The sequence below is a fragment of the Micropterus salmoides genome, unplaced genomic scaffold, assembly GCF_014851395.1.
Source record: "Micropterus salmoides isolate LMB-PRFRI ecotype aquatic unplaced genomic scaffold, ASM1485139v1 Ms_hic_scaffold_22, whole genome shotgun sequence".
NCBI lineage: Eukaryota > Metazoa > Chordata > Actinopteri > Centrarchiformes > Centrarchidae > Micropterus > Micropterus salmoides.
In genome coordinates this window covers 4955862-4976037 of record NW_024041373.1, presented here as the reverse complement: position 1 = coordinate 4976037, position 20176 = coordinate 4955862, and the positions used below count along the sequence as shown (strand labels likewise).

At 43.2% G+C, this 20176-nt stretch overlaps 1 protein-coding gene across 7 annotated transcripts in view; it reads right to left on the bottom strand.

The window, feature by feature from the left end:
* The window catches only part of rasgrp3 (RAS guanyl releasing protein 3 (calcium and DAG-regulated)), a 64581-nt gene that overhangs the window by 17323 nt on the left and 27082 nt on the right, over window positions 1-20176 (bottom strand). For 6 of the 7 annotated variants that reach the window (XM_038737694.1, XM_038737693.1, XM_038737696.1 and 3 more), the window contains exons 2-9: window positions 17107-17245; window positions 16056-16158; window positions 13471-13533; window positions 12790-12921; window positions 12414-12561; window positions 11710-11883; window positions 5625-5741; window positions 4610-4888 (exon numbers count right to left, since the gene is read on the bottom strand). In XM_038737694.1, coding sequence (XP_038593622.1) covers window positions 4610-4888; window positions 5625-5741; window positions 11710-11883; window positions 12414-12561; window positions 12790-12921; window positions 13471-13533; window positions 16056-16158; window positions 17107-17176 — 1086 coding nt within the window. In that variant the 5' untranslated portion in view covers window positions 17177-17245. The other variant, XM_038737698.1, reaches the window with a different exon arrangement.

The following is a 20176-nucleotide window of genomic DNA, read 5'->3' as shown; positions in this document are numbered from 1 at the left end:
CGCATAGACGCACAAACATTGTGTGCTGCTTCGGGTTGAGATTTTTCCATATTGAACTTGAACCCTAAGGCTTGTATATGACCTTCATTGTGTCCAGCACAGCCTGACTGCAGGGCGCAGATTAGCCTTCAGGATCTTCAAGTCGAATTTTTGAAGGGGGGATAGAGCAGCCATTACTACCCAGGTGAGAGAGAAAGGCCAAATGGGAGGACCCTAAACTGCAGAAACGCTCTGTGGTCTGGGCAAATGGAGACATGAAAGTATGTGTCCTTTAACTCTAGGGAAGTGAACCACTCCCTTCTCTCGATGGATTCCAAAATATGTTTTGTATCCATACGGACCCTGGAAAAGGTAAGGGGGACGCTGCAGAAACTGGATTCTGTCTCCATTTTGCCACAGTAGCCACAAGTCACTGGTCTGACGTTCATATTTTCCAACTTTCCAGGCGTGGCTGGAAAACAGCTTTGGTGGTCGGCCCCCCAGCCCTAGCTGATGTTCTTCTGAGGTCCTGAACCTCTAGGGGGATATCTTCATTGGGGTGGCCCCTTGGGGTAAGAGCGTGGCTGGTACCCTAGTTGACGCTGTAGTGTTTTACTCCTCTATCTGAGGCTACAAATTCTGTACCAGGCCGCCTGTCAAATCCTCCAAGACCACGAAGACTGGTGTGGGGGCTGAGAGCCCCTGGGTCTATTCCAGGTACCACCTGCTCTGCTGAATGTGTGCTGAATACATTCTTTTGTGCTGCAAACCTATCCTATACTCTGAGAGTCTGGATGAAACACTGCCAGGCACTACAGATATGTTAGTGAGGTATATTTCTGATATTCTCCAGTATGGAGGTCTGTGCCAGCCAACTCTGTCTGGTGGCACCAAAGTCCCTTGTAAGCTGGGCATGAGCTATAAGGGCTCAGTCAATTAAGGCCATGTTGTTATGATCTTCAGGACCCACAGTGTAATAGCTGCCAACAAAATAGCTAAAGCGTTACCCAAGCAAGCCGCTCTTGGAGCCGCATTGTAAATCCGACACATTTCTAGTGAAATTTCTTCACTGGGCACGAGGGGTTGGACATCCGAGCCGCCCTTTCCCTTTCGACTACCATATCCGCCAGCCCAGTCTCTGGAACAGAAACCGAGTGATGGGACAGGAAAATACCAGCCCAGACAGCCAACATGCTAATCCCCATAATTATGGCTGCACTCAAAATATTTCACACACTATCAGTAGCTCAGGTCATTTTCCCCTGTGCTGACATGACCTGACTCTACCTCACACTGTGAGGAATCAAGTCTCGCTTCCTTCACATTGTCCACCGATAGCCTGTCACTTTCAGATTGGGAGTCATGTGCATATAATGAAAGGACATCCAGTAGAACCAGCTTTTCTTCCTGATGTGATGGCAGCCCGTCATAAGAGGACACACTTTGATCGTGTAGCTCTGTGACTTTGCCAGAGACACTGAGCCTAGATTTCACCCACTCTGTCTGAAAGACTAGCTGTCTTGCTGGGTGTAATCTTGCTGTGCTTGGTCTCCTGAATTAGCAGTTGGACTACACAGCCTCTTACAAGCAGATTCCCCATGATCAGGAGTGTGCACACATCTGAGCATGGGTTTTTAATATCCCCCATAAAATGTGCCACCCCCAAACAAGAAGGGGGGTGGGGGGGCATTCACCAACTGGGCTTCTGACCAAAAATTTATCAAATTAAAGTATGCCCACTGCAAACACGGAATAACAACAACACAAATAGCACCACAATGGTGTTTCCAGGACAATAATAAACTTAGATGAATGAATTCAATGTCAGAAAAGTAAATGGACCTCAGTACTGAGGAAAAATCATGAATAGGTCCTAAATGGGATGTAAAAACTACCACTCACAAATGGACGAGGGAGGGTTGAAAACAAAACTCCCACTCACTGCGAACAACAAGGTCCTGTGGCAGCTGCAGTGGAGTGTCGGATTGTTTATAGTGGAGTTCATGGAACACTTACTTCTCTCGGATGAAGCGAGTAAGGCAAAGTGGAAGAAGCATGTTCACCCAGATTATAGGTGGTGAGCCATGCCAAGTCACATGACTTTGTTGACATATGGTCTAGGTAGAAGGATGGCATCATTCAAGGTAAGACCATGCTGATGGTCTGAGTGAAGTCGAAATAGATCCATAAAGAGCAGAAACAAAAGAGACACAAAGCGGCAAGAAGAAGCAAGTTGTGTGGAAAATAGCAATTCCTAAAAAAAAAATGTTTTCAAGAAAAAGAAAAAGATGAATACTTCATCTTTTTTGTTTTTTTTTCCTTCTTTGTGCTAACACTTTCGAGCAAACAATGTGCTCTTTGTAGATCATTGGCAGACTTTCTGGGGAAGACCTGGTCTGATTCGGAGAGACGGCATCCATCCCACTTGGGAAGGAGCAGCTCTCATTTCTAGAAATCTGGCCAAGTTTATTAGTGGACCAAATCCATGACAACCCAGAGTTGAGACCAGGAGGCAGAGTCGCAGTCTAACACACTTCTCCGCTCCTCCATTTCAGGAGTTACTTAGTGAAAATCCTATAGTGACGGTGTCTGCCCCCCGACCATCGAAATTATTTAAAAAGGTAAACAGAAGAGGAGCTGTGTATAAAAACCTCATAAAAATTAAAACCACAAGAGCAATAGTGCAAACGAATAGGAGAGTTAAATGTGGACTCTTAAACATCAGATCTCTCTCTTCTAAAGCTGTACTAGTAAATGAACTAATATCAGATTATGATATTGATTTATTTGGTCTTACTGAAACCTGGCTGGGTGATGGAGAATATGTTAGCCTAAATGAATCCACCCCTCCCAGTCATATTAATACTCACATTCCTCGAGGCACAGGCCGAGGAGGTGGAGTTGCAGCTATCTTCGACTCTAGCCTACTAATCAGCTCTAAACCTAAACTAAACTATAACTCATTTGAAAGTCTTGTTCTTAGTCTTTCGCACCCAAGTTGGAAATCACTGCAACCAATTCTTTTTGTTATAGTGTACCGAACACCTGGCCCGTATTCTGAATTCTTATCTGAATTTGCAGAGTTTTTGTCAACTTTAGTCCTTAAAACGGACAAAGTTATTATTGTAGGGGATTTTAATATTCATGTGGACGTTGAGAATGACAGCTTTAGTACTGCGTTTATCTCTCTGTTAGATTCCATTGGCTTCTCTCAGAGTGTTCATGAACCGACTCACTGTTTTAACCACACCCTCGACCTTGTTTTGGTGTATGGTATTGAAATTGAACATTTAATAGTGTTCCCACAGAATCCCTCTTTATCCGACCACTGTAATATTGCGAAAATCAGGAACATCCTGTCTAAAAATGATGCAGAAAAAGTAGTCCATGCATTTGTTACTTCTAGGCTGGATTACTGCAATTCCTTATTATCAGGCTGCTCGAAAAAGTCCATTAAGACTCTTCAGCTGATCCAGAATGCTGCAGCACGTGTTCTGACAGGAACCAGGAAAAGAGATCATATTTCTCTTGTTTTAGCTTCTTTGCATTGGCTTCCAGTAAAATCCAGAATAGAATTTAAAATCATTCTTCTTACCTACAAAGCTCTTAATGGTCAGGCACCATCTTATCTTAAAGAGCTCATAGTACCTTACTACCCCACCAGAGCACTGCGCTCCCAGAATGCAGGGTTACTTGTGGTTCCTAGAGTCTCCAAAAGTAGACTGGGAGCCAGAGCGTTCAGCTATCAAGCTCCTCTCCTGTGGAACCAGGTTCCAGTTTGGGTTCAGGAGGCAGACACCATCTCCACATTTAAGAGTAGGCTTAAGACTTTCCTCTTTGATAAAGCTTATAGTTAGGGCTGGCTCAGGTAGTCCTGAACCATCCCTTAGTTATGCTGCTATAGGCCTAGACTGCCGGGGGATTTCCCATGATGCACTGAGCTCCTCTCTCCTCTATTTTCTCTCCCTCCTTATGCAACCTCATCCCATTATTGCATGTTACTAACTCGACTTCTCCCCTTTCCCGTAGTCTTGTGCTTTCTCGTCCCTCTCCTCTCTCCTCCTATCACTTCCTGCAGGTTTTCTGGCTCTGGAGCTGTGGAGTCTGGATCTGTGGCTGCGGGTCACCTGCTGCCCCCGTGTTCCTGCTTGACACCCTCTGCTACAACTATTGTTACTAGTCCTATTGTTATTATTGTTATTATAATCATTAACATTACGATTATTATCATTCACACTACTATAAATATCTGTACCATTTTTCATTTAGTCTATAGCAACATCACCTTTACTGTCTGTACCTCTGTGTGTATATTGTGTGGGCTGCCTCCCTCCCCTTCCACCCCCCTCTCTCTCTCTCTCTCTCTCTCTCCTTCACCCCAACCGGTGGAGGCAGATGGCCGCCCACCCTGAGCCATGGTTCTGCTCGAGGTTTCTGCCTCTTAAAAGGAAGTTTTTCCTTGCCTCTGTCGCCTAGTACGGTCTAGACCTGCTCTTTTATGAAAAGCGCTGTGAGATAACTGTTGTTGTGATTTGGCGCTATATAAATAAAATTGAATTGAACTTTAGACCAGTGATTTTAATAAACCTTCAGGCTTTAGGATACTACCTGTGGAGTGGTGATCCCTCACCGTTAACAGATAGATGAGGTCCATGTTTGGTTCCACTTGGGCCGCTGCACTTTGCAGCGACACCAACTCATTGAAGGTCATGTAGAGCTGATGCATCTTCACTAAGTTCACCTTATTACTGTCATCAACCCAGTCTGGAAAGACTACATGCACTGCAATCAGATCCTTGAGGTGCACACCAAGGATGGGGATTTTAAAGCCCTGGCAGTCAAAGAAGGCCTTTCGGTAGCAGGAGTAGTTGTTGTTCGAAGAGACCAGCTCTGTCATCTCGCTCCAGATCTGCAGCAGGGAGAGAAATATTTGGGTAAGTGTGATGGCCAAAACACAGACTTGTTCAGGTAGAGCAATGCATGTGTCATGTCTAATTTCATTTGTTGCTTTTAATTCAGTTCAGTTTTATTTAAATAGCACCAATTCATAACAGAAGTTATTTCATCCCACTTAAATTCACTTGCATTGAACATTGAAATTATGATTCCAATATAAAGAAAATTGTTGTGTTATGCTAGCCAATAACTCTTAAATCAAATACTTCAAAGTCTTAAATGACTGACATGTCCCTTATTTTTGGGAGCTTCTCCTTTTACACCACAAATGAATTGCACTAGTGTCTGACTAAAAATTCACTGTGAACATACTGAGCTTTCAACTGACAGCAGAAAAGGTCCTGCAGAACTGGACTTAGAATTTGGATGTTTTGATACTTTGTTCACTGTGAAAAGTTGTTCCAGAGTACATTTGATCTGTTCAAGCCAATTACAACCACTGTTCTTTGTGGAGGAACCAAGTTCTGACAGCCAGATTTGAGGCTGTCAGGTGATGTGTCTGTGATAAAAAAGATACAGTCCGGGTTGACTATCACTTTAATAGATCAATACACTTTTTAAATTGATACCAAGATACAAATTGGAAGTTAAGTAAGCTACGGATAAATGTATGTTACATATGCTGTAGGAATACTTGTTTGCGGATATACAGGACATAAAAGTGCATTAAAAGGCTGGAATTGACATACCTTAACAACTTCTGGAGCCAGATATGGGTGTGTCTCCTTTAGTCGAGAAATGGAGCTGTGGCTCAGTCCCCCCACCACTGCCATCAGAGTGTTGAAGTTCTGTAGCTGCAGAAGTTTCTGATGACAGACAATGACATGTCAAAAATGTCACTTTTGCTTCTTTACTGTTTATCTAATCAAACATATTCTGCTTGTGCTGTAAGATATTGCACAAAAAAACATAGCACAGGATGTGGTCTCATCGCCAAATCGCCAAAGACTATTCACATTTCCTATATTTATTGTGTACATGTCGTTATACAACCCAGTGTCGTAAAATGATTAATGATAAATCTGCCTTGTACAGTGCCTTGCGAAAGTATTTGGCCCCCTTGAACTTTTCGACCTTTTGCCACATTGCAGACTTCAAACATAAAGATATAAAACTGCAATTTTTTGTGAAGAACCAACAACAAGTGGGACACAATCATGAAGTGGAACGAAATTTATTGGATATTTCAAACTTTTTTAACAAATAAAAAACTGAAAAATTGGGCGTGCAAAATTATTCACCCCCCTTGAAGACAACACCACCATCATCGGCCGGATTTCAAACAACGATGAGACTTATTATTATTATATTGGGTTGGGATATCGACAGTCTTGCAGGGTTAGGTGGATTCCTTGAATCAGCTTCACAGAGAACCTGACATGGTCATCTCATAACTCCACCCTAGTAAAGAAAGCTCAGCAGCTGCATTTCTTAAGGAGGAAAACTTTTCACAGCAAGTTCTTGTCAGCTTTTACAGAGGAGCAATAGAAAGCATCCTGACTGGAAACATAACCAACTGCATGGGATGTGCCCGGCACTGGACCGGAGGGCTCTGCAGTGAATGATTAAGACTTTGGGTCATTGGTACCCATCGACCAAGCATCAGTGATATAAGTGAGGTGAGGTCTCGGATGACTTCACACATAGGAAAGCAAAATCCAAGAAGAGATCTCACAGTTGTTTCTTTCATTTCTCCTAGACACAAATGAGCTACTTTTAAGAAATCACCATATACAAAACTTATTTATATCTTACTCTGATCAAAACAAGAGATCTTTAAATTATCTTCAAAAAGTCTAATTCAAGCACATGGGACCATTAGATCAGACACTAATCTCAAAGAAAACTCAGCTATGACACCTGGGATTTCATGATTCTTCTCAAATATGTCTCAGTTTTCTCATTGTGACCACAGGAGCATGTAACTCACCTGTGAAAAAGAAAAAAAGCTCCAAGACATGTGTCAGTTTTGTCTTGGTGATCCCACTTAGGGGTGAAAAATAAAGATATTTTAGTCAAATATTGAGGGACATTTTTAGTATTTTCTACTTTTATTCCCCTGATTTTAAATGTATTTTTGCTGTTTATCTAAGTTCTGTTACTGAGAAGAAGAATAAAATAAATTTTGTCTATGACAATAATGCACTTACAAATATTATGTTTTCCAGTATGTTAAGATGGTCACAGCCAGCATAACTGGAACAGCCACCACTTTGACATGATGTTTAGAGATTAATTCATTAAGGACTGAATGCACGCACATTTACTTGAAACTTAAGTACATTCACTATGGAATCCTTTTATACCTTTACTTGAGTTGACTTTAATTGTGGATATGGTATCCTCTTTTTAGTAAAGGAAAATTTTACTATATTTAAAGACAACCAGTTCTTCACTGTTAATTGTAGCTGGATGGTACTGTAGCCCCTTTGAACAGCAAGGCCGGGGTTCAAATCGTCTCGGGTTACGTATGTAACCCTGGTTCCCCGAGAAGGGGAACGAGACACTGCGTCGGTTACGACACTATGGGAACGCCTCTAGGCGTAGCAGGTCTGAACGTGAAAGAAATCACTCCAATCCTATTGGCTTGTTGCTAGAACGGTAAGGTGTGACGGAATAACCGGAGGAGTATAAAGCACACCTGTACACACTCATCATTAGCTTAAACTATGAAGCAGGCACTTCAGGCGGGGAGAGAGGTGCAGCGGGCCGACGCAGTGTCTCGTAACCCGAGACGTTCCCCTTCGAGGGAACTCGAACTGCGTCGGTTACGACACTATGGGAACGAGATACCCACTAAACCGTGCCGAAACCCCGCCTGCCCCAGTGTGCAATAAAGTGGCACGACTAAGAGGAGAGCGCACGAGTGCCAGGTGCCGAAGGAAGGTCAAGACTGTAAAACCGAATGAATGTGTGCGGAGTGGCCCAGCCAGCTGCTAACAAACATCCTGCAAAGAGGCCCCGGAAAGGAGGGCTCGAGAGGCCGCCATGCCTCTGGTAGAATGAGCCCTCACAGCCACAGGTGAAGGCAAACCGCGCACCTGATAGGCCAGGGAAATAGTCTGCACAATCCAGTTGCTAATAGTATGTTTGGATGCAGGGAGCCCAGCCCTGGGGGACCCAAAACACACTAGCAGCTGGTCAGCCTTCCTCCAGCGGGAGGACATCAGAGTGTAAATACTCAGTGCTCTGACAGAGCAGAGCAGATGAAGTCTCCCGTCCTCCGCCGTCACATGAGGTGGAGGATGAATGCCTGCAGCACTGTGGACCCTGCCGCACAAGAAGGCACTTTAGGAATGTATCCTGGACGAGGGTGCAGGATAGCCCTAATATTCCCCGGGGCAAACTTCAGGCTTGCGGGGAAACCGAAAGCGCTTGGAGATACCCCACCCTCCTCAGAGAGGTTGCACGGAGCAAGGAGAAAGGCCATCTTGAGGGTCAAGTGCTTAGCCTCAGCTGACTCCAGGGGTTCGAAGGGGGCCTCAGCCAACGCCCCAAGAACCACCGCCAGATCCCAAGTGGGAACCTTGGACCGAGTCGCAGGTCTCATCCTCCGGGCACCACGGAGGATCTGTGTGGACGGGGCCCTGGAGCTGAGGAGGGTCTCGACTGCTCCGGCTGTTAGACCCGCCTCTAGGTACTGTGTCCCCTCAGGGGCCAGACCCACAGCCGAACTCTTCGCACAAGAGCTCCACCACTTCGGGGTGAAGTCTCCATTCCCCGGGCCTCAGCCCCTGCCTCGACAGCCGGTCTGCTCCCGGATTCTGCGTCCCCGGGAGATACATCGCCCTGAGCGATAGTAACCTCTGCTGGGACCACAGGAGGATCTGACGCGCCAGTCTGTACAGAGGGCGCGAGCGCAGACCGCCCTGGTGATTCAGATTGGCCACCACCGTTGTGTTGTCAGAACGAACCGGGACGTGGTGGCCTTGGAGATCGGGCAGGAAACTCCTTAGAGCCTGGAACACCGCCAACATCTCGAGACAGTTGATATGCCACTCGGATTGATACACCTGCCAGGATCCCCTTGCAAAGCGGCCGTCCATGACCGTGCCCCAGCCCGTCTATCGAAATGACCAGCCGGCGACAAGACCCTCCCAGCACGGGCCCCTGGGACAGGAACCAAGTTTCCTTCCAAACTGATAAGGAACGAAGACACTTGCGCGTAACCCAAATCAGACGGAGAGGATTTCCCCTCGGGGAAAAACCCTTGGTCCTTAGCCACCACTGCAGGGGTCTCATGTGCAGCAGTCCAGATGGTATTACGCTGGACGCAGCCACCAGGAGACCCAACACTCGTTGAAAGTGTTTTATAGTGATGGCGTGGCCTAACTTCACCCCTTTCACGGCAGCCAATATGGTGTCGACACGTGCCGGCCATACTACCCCTAGGAACGTAGTCCGTTGGGTGGGCGCCAGCATACTCTTCTTTGCGTTGAGCCTCAGCAGCACGTCATAGTCGGTCGCCGCCAAATGACGCCGCCCCGACACCCGGAAGTCATCGTCCACTACACTGAGCACGTCCGCCTCCTCGGAGTCGGATTGCTGCAGCGTCTCCGGATCCAAACCACGAGCGAGAGAAGCCGAGAACGGGCTCCCGAACGAGGGAAAGGAAGCGTCGGAGCCAGCGGATGAAGGTCGGAAAAAAGCCTCAGCCGTCCCGAAATCCTCCGACAGATCACGCTGTGAACCCCATGAGTGAAGCCGCCGGGCCGCCTCAGCGGCCGCAGGGCCCGCACCACGGGGAGAACATATCCGGCCATCCTCGGAAAAGAGAGCCATGCTGTACCTCAGTACCCGCACGGAAAGGGCTTCGCAACGGGCGCAGGCAGCCCCCTCGAGAGCTGCCCGGGCGTGCTCCATCCTCAAACATGAGACACACATCTCATGAGAATCTCCATCCGTGATGTACCGAGGGCAAGAAAAAAAACACACCTTCTGGTTGCCGGACATGCTGGTAGACTTCTTCTTCAGGTAAGACACACTGCTTGTAGGACTGGAGCTTTCTTCAAACAACATACAGAGCGCCTGCTTCATAGTTTAAGCTAATGATGAGTGTGTACAGGTGTGCTTTATACTCCTCTGGTTATTCCGTCACACCTTACCGTTCTAGCAACAAGCCAATAGGATTGGAGTGATTTCATTCACGTTCAGACCTGCTACGCCTAGAGGCGTTCCCATAGTGTCGTAACCGACGCAGTTCGAGTTCCCTCAAAGGGGAACCAGCTCAGGACAAGCCTCCAGTAAAGTTCTCCAGGCATAGACCATAATGCAAAACAATCAAGCGCACTAACTTCTCCCTAGTGCTCCTAACCACTTTTTAAAAGCAATAAGCAAGACATTAATGAAAACATACAACGATGAGATCTCTTCCATTTCTTCTATTAAAATCTCGAATTTAATATCCGTTTGCATCCAGACTGCAGAGCAACCTCTTTCCCAAGGCTGAGTCTTCTTAATTAATCCATCTGCACTGCACCCTGCAAAATAGTTTATTTACATTTATGACTTGTTATTTAGTGGCCTATCTAGTGTGTATATTTTATAACTTTATAACTTTATGTGAGTAGTATAAAGGGAACTACAGCATAATCTCATTATACAACCCTGTACATTTAAATGTTAAGTAAATCTACCTTGTACCCGATATAAGTAGAAGCCAGGATGATAAGACATACAACTGAGAAGGCTAATATAATGCAGCAATATTGATACTGACAGCCATTCTAACTGATTAAATAGTCAATCCAAAATATTCCATGCACTCCTACAGCTGAGGGCAGTGTGTTACATGATTTCATCCTTGAGCTTGTCTGCAGACAGTCTCTACTCTGATAGGAAACAGAATCACTGAGAGAGTCATTAGGACACTGATGAATTCCTCTCAGTACTGATGGAGGAGTAATGGAGACGCTCTAGCTTTCTCATAAGATGAAGAAACAAAATTACAAACAACATCTACAAACCTACAATGAATATTGATACTGCTTCATTGACAGAAGGAGAACTCCCATTCATGTTTATGAATGGACGTCGACAACTTGGCTTCCTGAAATATTATCCGAATATAAAACAAAAACAAAAATGACTTACTTTTAGAAACTATTATCAACATTTACTTTGGATAAAATGTCTATATCACCACAGAAATGTAAGGCATCATAAAGAGAAATGGCTACAGTATACGATTACATGATGATTAAGGCTTGTGTTATTGAATGCAGTTATCACTATAAATGCAAGAATGTGCTTTTCTCTAACAAGAGATTTGCACATCCAACTACCTCAGATGCAGGTGTGTTGGAGGCGGGTATCACTTGTTTGGAGAAAAAAAGATCCTACACTCTGCTCTTGCTCTGCATCACAATTTGATCAAACTAATGTTTCGGCCCCTCTGGACCTTTGTCAACATTGTCTTAAACAATTGTTAAAACATTATATGGATAATACTGTGTGGGACAGTTATTCTCCTGATTGGACAAACTCCATTTGACCTCAATAAGAAGCTGCAACACAGACGTTAGTTTCATCAATGCACGATTTATTAAGTCTGGGTTGAAAAGTACAGATACCTTTGCAACATAGCCACAACTAAATTTAAAAATTATTATTATTAACATTAAAAAATTGTATACATGTTTCCCATGTTCAAGTGGTAATTTGAGTTTCGAATATAAAGTAAGATGAATAGAATGCCAGCCAAGTCATTCTTATGTTTTCTGAACAAAAACAACCCCTGAAAACACTGAATTGCTTAGTGGCCTCTTGCCTTACCTGAGCTACATGGATGTATTTGGTAATAACCTCTGCACGGGTCTGAGGTGTTAGCTTGCTGAGCACCATGAGCTGGACCCATTGTGAGACTCCGTTGAACAGTGCAATAGAGCGCTCAAGAGTCGGGTTGTCCACCACGCAGCCATTGATAACATAGCTCTGGTAATCAGTGAACTGGGGACAAAAGGGAAATACAGGTCAGATACCGAGCTCTCAATTTTTAATCTAATCTTCAGGGGTCTTTAGGGTCCTTTAAGGCCCCTAAAGCAGGCTGGTTGTTTTTCTATGTGTGGTCTATGCTAGCATGCATGTCTTTCACAGTGGGAGAAAATCAGAGCACTGGCGGAAAGCCATGCAAGCACGGGGAGAACATTCAAACTCCACACAGAGGCCTGGGACGACCGAAGTTTGAACCTGGGAGCTTCTTGCTGTGAGGCCACAGTGTTGTCCATTGGGCCACCGTGCTGCCCATTGAGAGAGTAAAGAAAGGAGGGGTGAGAACTGAGACAAACAAGAGTGAAAGGGGTTGGACGAGCTTATGTGCTTGGATCAGGAAGTTGAGGAATTGAATGAGGCACAGGTAGTTGAATTATGAGAGAGAGAGGTGTGGTCCGGATCCTGGACACCTTGATTGAGAGACCAAATGACTGACCAGCATGGCAAAAAAAATCATTGGACAGAAGCAGAGCTGTTTGTAGACATACCGATATCCTTCGGATTGACTTGAACTCCAGGAAAGTGAGATGCTCGGCCAGCTCCATGGGCTCCAGGTGGTCAAACAGCAGCGAGGCCTTGCCTTTCTTGGCCTGCTTCTTCCGCTGGGTCAGCTTACGCATCCAGTCGTATGATGGACTACAAAGTGAAAACTTTATGAATTATACGTAGGTTTTCAATCAAAACAAGAAAAACTGGGCTTATGTATACTTAGAGATGTCTTACCAGGGTGAAGAATAGAATTGGGATTAGTTGTACTTTAGGGCGAGAGTGAGGACTAAATTGCTGGCACAGTTAATATACTTACTAATACTGATCCATTCAATAGTTAGTCCAAAGTGGATCTGTATGCTCTTTATGTCTTACATGGTAGAGATGTCGAGGAGCTTTAAATGCTCCTCACAGCCGAGCTGAGCAGCAACATCTCTGAACTCTTCTGTTATCCGGATCAGACCCAGGTCCAGATTGAACTCTGCAGGGAATGTCACTATCCAGTACCTGAACACATAGATTTCAACAATATAATATTTAGACAATGAAAATGGTGACATGATAAATGGAAAACGTCTAATTTTAGCTCTAAATAACTTTTCACTGAGCCACACAATGACACTTGTGACCTTGTGGCTTGTGACTCATGTCCCTGTATTGTGGTGGTATGGTTCTCAGTGGGGTGATCCCACTGAGAAGTGTTCTTAAAACACAGGGTTAGTCACAGGTTTTGGATCAATGTTTAAACAAAAGCAAATCAGTGTTCCTTGAACAAGACACAAACAATGTGTGAAACCTTGAAACTGTATCCAAAGAAGGTTAAAATCAAGGGCAGCTGGACTTGGTTGAAACTGTATAAACTGCAATTGTATGTGAAACTGTAAGCTCTGGGTTAATAACCACAAGAAATAAAGTGCAACATCAGGTGAAATGAGATTAAGTAAGCCTTTGATTTTCTGTGGTCTTGATTTAGATTTCCCAGAGGCTGAGAAATTACTATTACTATTGAAAGGTGTTGATGTGTAGGGATGGATGAATGTATATGTTGCACCTCACCTCATTAAATAACAAATCTTCAGCCTGGTTCTCCTGCAGTTGTCATCGTTGCAGTCACGGTACGTGGGATTAAGTTAAGGACTTTTTCCAAGGTTTGACAAAGTAGTACAATGTAATGCATGATACATCTGCACATAATAATCAATCACACTTAAGGTATTCATTGGCTGCTGTCTGTGGCTGGAAAACAGGAAGCTAGTCTCTCCACATCATTCATCATTCATCATTCATGATTCGTTGTATCTTTCCTCTTTCTCTAGATGCAGTCTTTTGGCCCCACCGATGACTGTGTCCATTCAAAACAAGTATAAACACTCTTTTTGCTGTTGCTTCCTGCTCTGGTCTTCTATGTCCATATCATGCACAAATGTAAGATTGTCCTTCCAAAAACATTAATTGTAACAGTGCTGAAGCATTTTCCTAGTGTCTCCTTGTGTTTTTTCCCTTCCGTGTTTCCAGTCTTCCCGCCTGTCGCTTTGTGTTTGTCATTGCTTGTGAGTCTGTTGGCATGGGCACAACTATCCCTTCTTCACTCTCCTGGTTACTGACTAAGCTGCACCCACACACCTGGCAAGACTACAAGCCACCTGTGCCCACCAACCAAAAAAAGGAAGCTTACCAGTTGCGGTGCGGGTTATGATGTGCCAAACTCTCCTTTTTAAACCCCTGACCCAGAATGCAATTTCAGTTTTGTTGTGATCAGCAGTCTTGAACCCCTGGAAACTCCCCTAAATTTTAACCCTCTTAATAGTAGGCTCCTTCCCCAAGTCGCTCACTGCACCAAACCTTTACATCTCTCTCAAGCAACCATTAAGACTAAATGAAGTTGCACCTATTCTCTTCCCCTCTTTCCCCCGTAGTCTTAGGTCACCCTTGGTTAAAGACAATCCCCCTGCAGACTAGTCCACTGGTAAACTGTTGCTGGAGTTCCTTTTGCCATCATCTCTGCAATCTGGCTAGGCCACTGGCTCCCCACTCACTGTTGGACCCCCTGACCTGTATCATGACCTAAGTGAAGTGTTCAGTAAACAGAGTGAGCTCTCCCTTCCTCCTCACTTTCCTTACTACCGCTCCATTAAACTCATTTCTGGATCAATACTGCTCATTGGACATTAACAAACAGTACACAACAAGAGAAAAAGTGTAGGGAAGGACAGTCACTGAAATGAAATGAAAAATCATCTGCAATGCTTTCTTATGGGATTGATTAGAATTCCATTAGCAAAATGAAATATTTAGGTTGGATTTCCTGTAAGGTAAGGAATAATTTATCTAAGGCATTATGTAGTTTTCAGTGGCTACTAGCCATGTGGTTTTAAGATTGCAACCAGGTGTGCACTCGTACTCGTGCTTGAACCATAGGCTTGAACTCATGACTGACCATAATCCGAAACACAACCGCTTTCATATAGAGATCCCACAACTAAAGCGGAAACACCAACACGCTGGTTGTGGCCTTTCATGTTCAGGCTCTGTTTCTACCAACGTTGCATTCAGCGCAGCGAGACGCAGTTAGGCGGAATACTCCCGGAAAAAAAGACAGAGTGACTGCGGCAATAGACAGACAGGGAGGCAGCTTCACACAACATGCTGGAAACTCAGGTAAACCCCTACTGCAACGTTACAGTAATAGTTTTATCAGCTTGAGGTTGAACTAATCCATGCTCATTACATGATAACGGTACATTTACTGCATTTAGCCGACATGATACTGCAGCGTTAGCTCGCCTGCTGCTTTCAGTAAACAACATTTGTACTATCTGTGTATCTTTCAGCAATGTCAACACAGCTAAATGTATTAGATGATAATGAAACAGTTAGTGAGCTGGACTGATTATTATAAATGAGATTGTTGTCACACTTTATAACAGTTAGACCGCAGTAGTGATGTGCGATACCACTTACGTTCCGATCCGATACTAAGTAAGACCAGTGCTGGTATTGCCGATATCGATATTTTTTACATGTTTTATTTCCACTTTAACATGTAAAGTTTCACCCGACATCATTTGATTCTTGTTTGGTCTGACAGGCTTCAGCACATAAACCTTTATTGTTGTTTTGTATCCTAAGTGGACCTAATGTTGGAATCTGTCTTGCCGGAAATCGTTCGTTTTGTGGTGTTAGTGGACTGCATTAACAGCAGAATAGTGGCTGTTCCAAGCAACACAGAAAACAGGTGTGTGCTTGATTTACATTATATTAATTCATTTAATGTAATGTAATTATCCAAAGCAACTTACAATTGCTATTTATGTCAGAGGTCACGCGCCTCTGGAGCAACAATAGGTAAAGTGTCTTGCACATGGACATAATGGTGGATGGGTCACCATGGGAATCAAACCCAGATCTCTCCCACCAATGGCATGGGTCTTATCCACTGCACCATCTCCACCCATTTAAAAGTAAGGTTCCAGCCCATTGTCAATAGTAGTAAAACTTACTACTTACTTAATAATAAGTGATTTCATTGAGCCCCTTTAAAGTACATATCATCAGCCAGCTTGAATACAATAGCCAGCAGTATTTTGACGTATCCTGTGTATTAGCTGTAGTTCCTGCAGGCATTCTGCCAGATGGGATATATCATCAGGAGTTTTCGCGCCAGTTCTGAGGATGTAACATACCAGCGATGCATCAGCAGCAGGGTGCGAGGAAGCAGGTTGGCCTGCGTCTTCCCGCTGTCATCTATGAAGAGAAGTGAGTCACAAAATGTCACCATATTTAAACCGTAGGTAAAAGGTTACATTGATGTTCAAGAGGGAAGCCTAATCATGTTCTTCTGACTCACTTATCTTAAAAGGTAATACTTTTTTTTTCTCTTGTCAACCAATCTGATGAAAAGATTCAAACCAACATTGAACTCTCCTGCTAACAAATATAGTCTGTGTATCAAAGCTAGATACAACTTATAGAGCTAACGTTTGCTAAAACCTCAGGTTTTAGCCGCTGTTCTAGGAAATGACTGAGCCTTTTTAAAAATGTAACTAAATATGTGTGAGCCATGTTTGGTGCTGAGAGCTACCGACAGGATAGGGAAGTCAGAAAGTATTGTTGGTTTTGGTCTTTTCATGAGATTTGTTTAAAATAAGAACAATATAGAATAATGCCAGCCTTATCCTTTAAGCGTATCACAGCCTGTCTGCATGTCCCTCCTCTACAGCCCCCTAATTTCCCAGGCCCCTTTATTGCCATTTTCCATCCCTTCACAAGATGTCCCTGAACTTTTGTTCTTTTCATCTGGCTACCCAAACATCTACACACCTGTTTACACTTCTTTCATCTGCTCTGCAGTTGTCTGGCCTTCCCCACCCACTTCCTCACCTTTATCTTGTCCCCTTATCAGTCACTCTTACATTTACTGGTCCACTTCCCTCTGTTCTCATGTCACTTGCAATATGCTGCAATGTTGTCTAGTTGCACTTTGTCTTCACTTTAAAACAACCTGAACCTACGTACCTGCCAGTCTCATGCTTGCCTGCCTCTACTGGAACCTGCTTGTTTGCCTGTCACTGTCTGTAAGCTTTACAATCAATAAATCAATGCAATTATCTTGGTGGTTTGGGCCCCAGTTTATGCCCGCTTTGTCAGGTAGGTAATCCAACCTTGGTTGAAATTCAATCACATCTCACTCACCAAATGCATGAATGCATTCATTTAAGAGTGCATCAAAAGTTGCTGCCTTTCCTAAGGTGGATGATCCCATAGTGGCAAGCTGGAGGAAGGACAGAGGTCAACACTTCCTGTTCACTGCTCTGGACCTTCCAGGGTTTTCCTGGGAGCAGGAGAGAGACCGTTATCAGTAAGAGAGTCATAACTTTCAGACACATCTTATGCTAGCCAGGGTGGACATGTAATACAATTTATTAGAGCCCATATGCTATGTATACATATAATGCTTTTGTGACTCCCGATGGTTTTCCTGCTCTTTATGGGGCACTTTATGAGATGTGAGAATTGAAATGATTCCTACACCTGATCATATTTCTAAGCCTAAACCATATCAGGCAACATACTCTACTGTGCAATTTCTTCAGGCTTTTCCTAGCAAAGTGTTGCAGTGCTGCAGTACCGGAGGCTGCAGTTTCAGGACCGCGATCCTAGGACCGGAACTTCATTTGTAGGACCCTTGTTTACTTTGATACTGCCAACTAGCTGGCTGGCTAAATATGTTACTCTTGACAGCCCCCCGAAGCCAGTTACCCTTACCACAACCATCAACGAGTGTGTGCCTAACCCTAAGTTATTGATTATATGCATGTCAACTGGTTAACCCTACAGCTGTGTGTTAACCTTCTTTGTGTTGCTGTGCATTACCAACCACCACTCCACTAGATGGGGCTGTCACAAAAGAACTACTGTCCCAATATTGCGTGGGTCCTGAAACAGCAGCCTCCGGTACCGCAGCTACAGTACATAGTATTGGGTCATTGGGTCATCCTGGCTCACTTTCTCTGGCTCTACGCTAGGGCTGAACGATAATAATAATAATAATAATAATAATAATAAATTTTATTTGTAGAGCACTTTTCAAAAACAAAAAGTTACAAAGTGCTTTAACAAGTGTAAAAACAATAAAACACAAAATAAATACATGATAAAAGCAAGAAAACACTTCAGAGACTAAAATACACGTTTAAAATAGATATAAAATATATAAAATAGAATAAAATAAAATAGGATAAAATAAAGTCAAATAAGCAGGCTGTTCCAGAGCCTCGGGGCCCTGACTGCAAACACTTTGTCCCCTTTAGTTTTCAGTCGAGACTCTGGAACAGACAATAGACCTCTGCCCGAGGATCTCAAGGTACGTGCTGGTGCATATGGGACTAAATGGTCAGAAATATAACAAGATGAGAGGCCATGAAGAGCTTTAAAAGTGATCAATTAATTTTAAAGTCAATTCTAAAACATACTGAGAGCCAGTGTAATGAAGCTAAAATAGGAGTAATGTGGTCATATTTCTTTGTTCTGGTTGAAAGCCTGGCAGCTGAGTTCTGGACAGTCTGGAGTCGATCAATAGATTTTTGGGTTAAACAGGCGAAAAGGCTGTTGCATTAATCCAGGCGTGATGAAATAAAGGCGTGATTGATTTTTTTTACAATGAGATTATTTCTAAGCTGATAAAAACATGATTGCACAATCTTTGTGGTGTGCTGCTCAAAACCTAAATTACAAAACCAAACCAGACACCAAGATTCTTTGGAACAGGCTTAATGTGATTCACTAGGGAACCAGCAGATGGCAGTATTTGTCATCTGCTGGAACCCAATTACCAGGATCTCTATTTTGTCTGAGTTCAGCTGGAGGAAATTATTTGACATCCATTTTTTAACTTCATAGAGGCAGTCGGTAAGTGAACTCAGCATTTCAGGGTCTGTGTAACTGATGGGCAAGTACATTTGTGTGTCATCAGCGTAGATATGAAAATACTCTAATTGCATTTTTTTAAACTAATATTGTGAATTGTATGCGATTCATTTTTAAGCTCTGTACCTTCTGTATTATTCAAAACGGACAAGCAGTAAATCAGTGTATAGTCTGACCAACACAATATTAGATAGATACACTGTCCATTCTTGTAGGTCAGGCCTGTGTTAGGATGAAATTAGGTGATGCATGAATTATTATTATGAGCAATGGTGGAGAAGAAGCATCGAATTGTGATAATATGAGAAAGATAATTTGAGTCAAGTGATGGCATTAAATAATACCACAATATTGTGTAACCACAACAATGATAGTTCTACTAATAACAAACCAATTTCTTTATGCACAACATTTTTACCATTATATTATAACAACATTACCAGTCATATTCAAAGCTAAAATCCCAACACTGATGGGACGTTCTTGTCTTACCAACATGGCCCATGCCATTACCAAATCATGTAGAATAACTATAATAATAATAATATAATAATTTATAATCAATATCCAAATCATGCTACCATTTGACTTAAAGCAGCCTTGATTTCACACTTGATTTAATCCTGTGGTTTGTTGAGGTGCTTAGAATATCTGTATCGTAGGATCAAAAGCCAACCACATCATTCAGACAGCTGAATGAGGATCAGCAGTGCATTGAGGGAGAAGGGGACTCTCTGGGTTTGGGCCTTGTTATTGGCTCAGTATGCAATCAGCTGTAATCACCTTGGTGAGGGAAAAAAGACGTCACTGGCCAACACCTAATTTATTATTTGACACTTGTGTCAACCTCAGCAATTATTTTTTCTGTGTTGTCTGTGTGTACACAGTCGAATGAAAGAAGGCATTGTTTTTTGACTGTAAATGGAATAAGATCTTAAATGGGACTTTGACTAGATGTGGTGATTGCTAATGTGTCTGGTGATTTCAGTATTAACAAGAAGTTCTTATTCATAAATAACACTAAGAGCAGAAATAGCGTTTGCCTTAGGAATGATTCCATATATAAATTTATATGAATGCAGTGACCTCATATAACCCCTCTACCAGTCAAAGATGCAGTCATGCGTTTCCTTCAATCATTTATCCCAGAAAAGTTTGCTGCATAATAGTTTGTGTTTTTTACAGCTTGATACCATCAATGTTGCACAAATATCACTATTTTGCTCACTAATAATAAGTGGATAACTAGAAGCTGTCCACAACCTAACTGAACAAAATATGGCTACAAGTAATTATCTATATAAAAGCAAAAGCCAAACCCACGCTTTAAAGTATA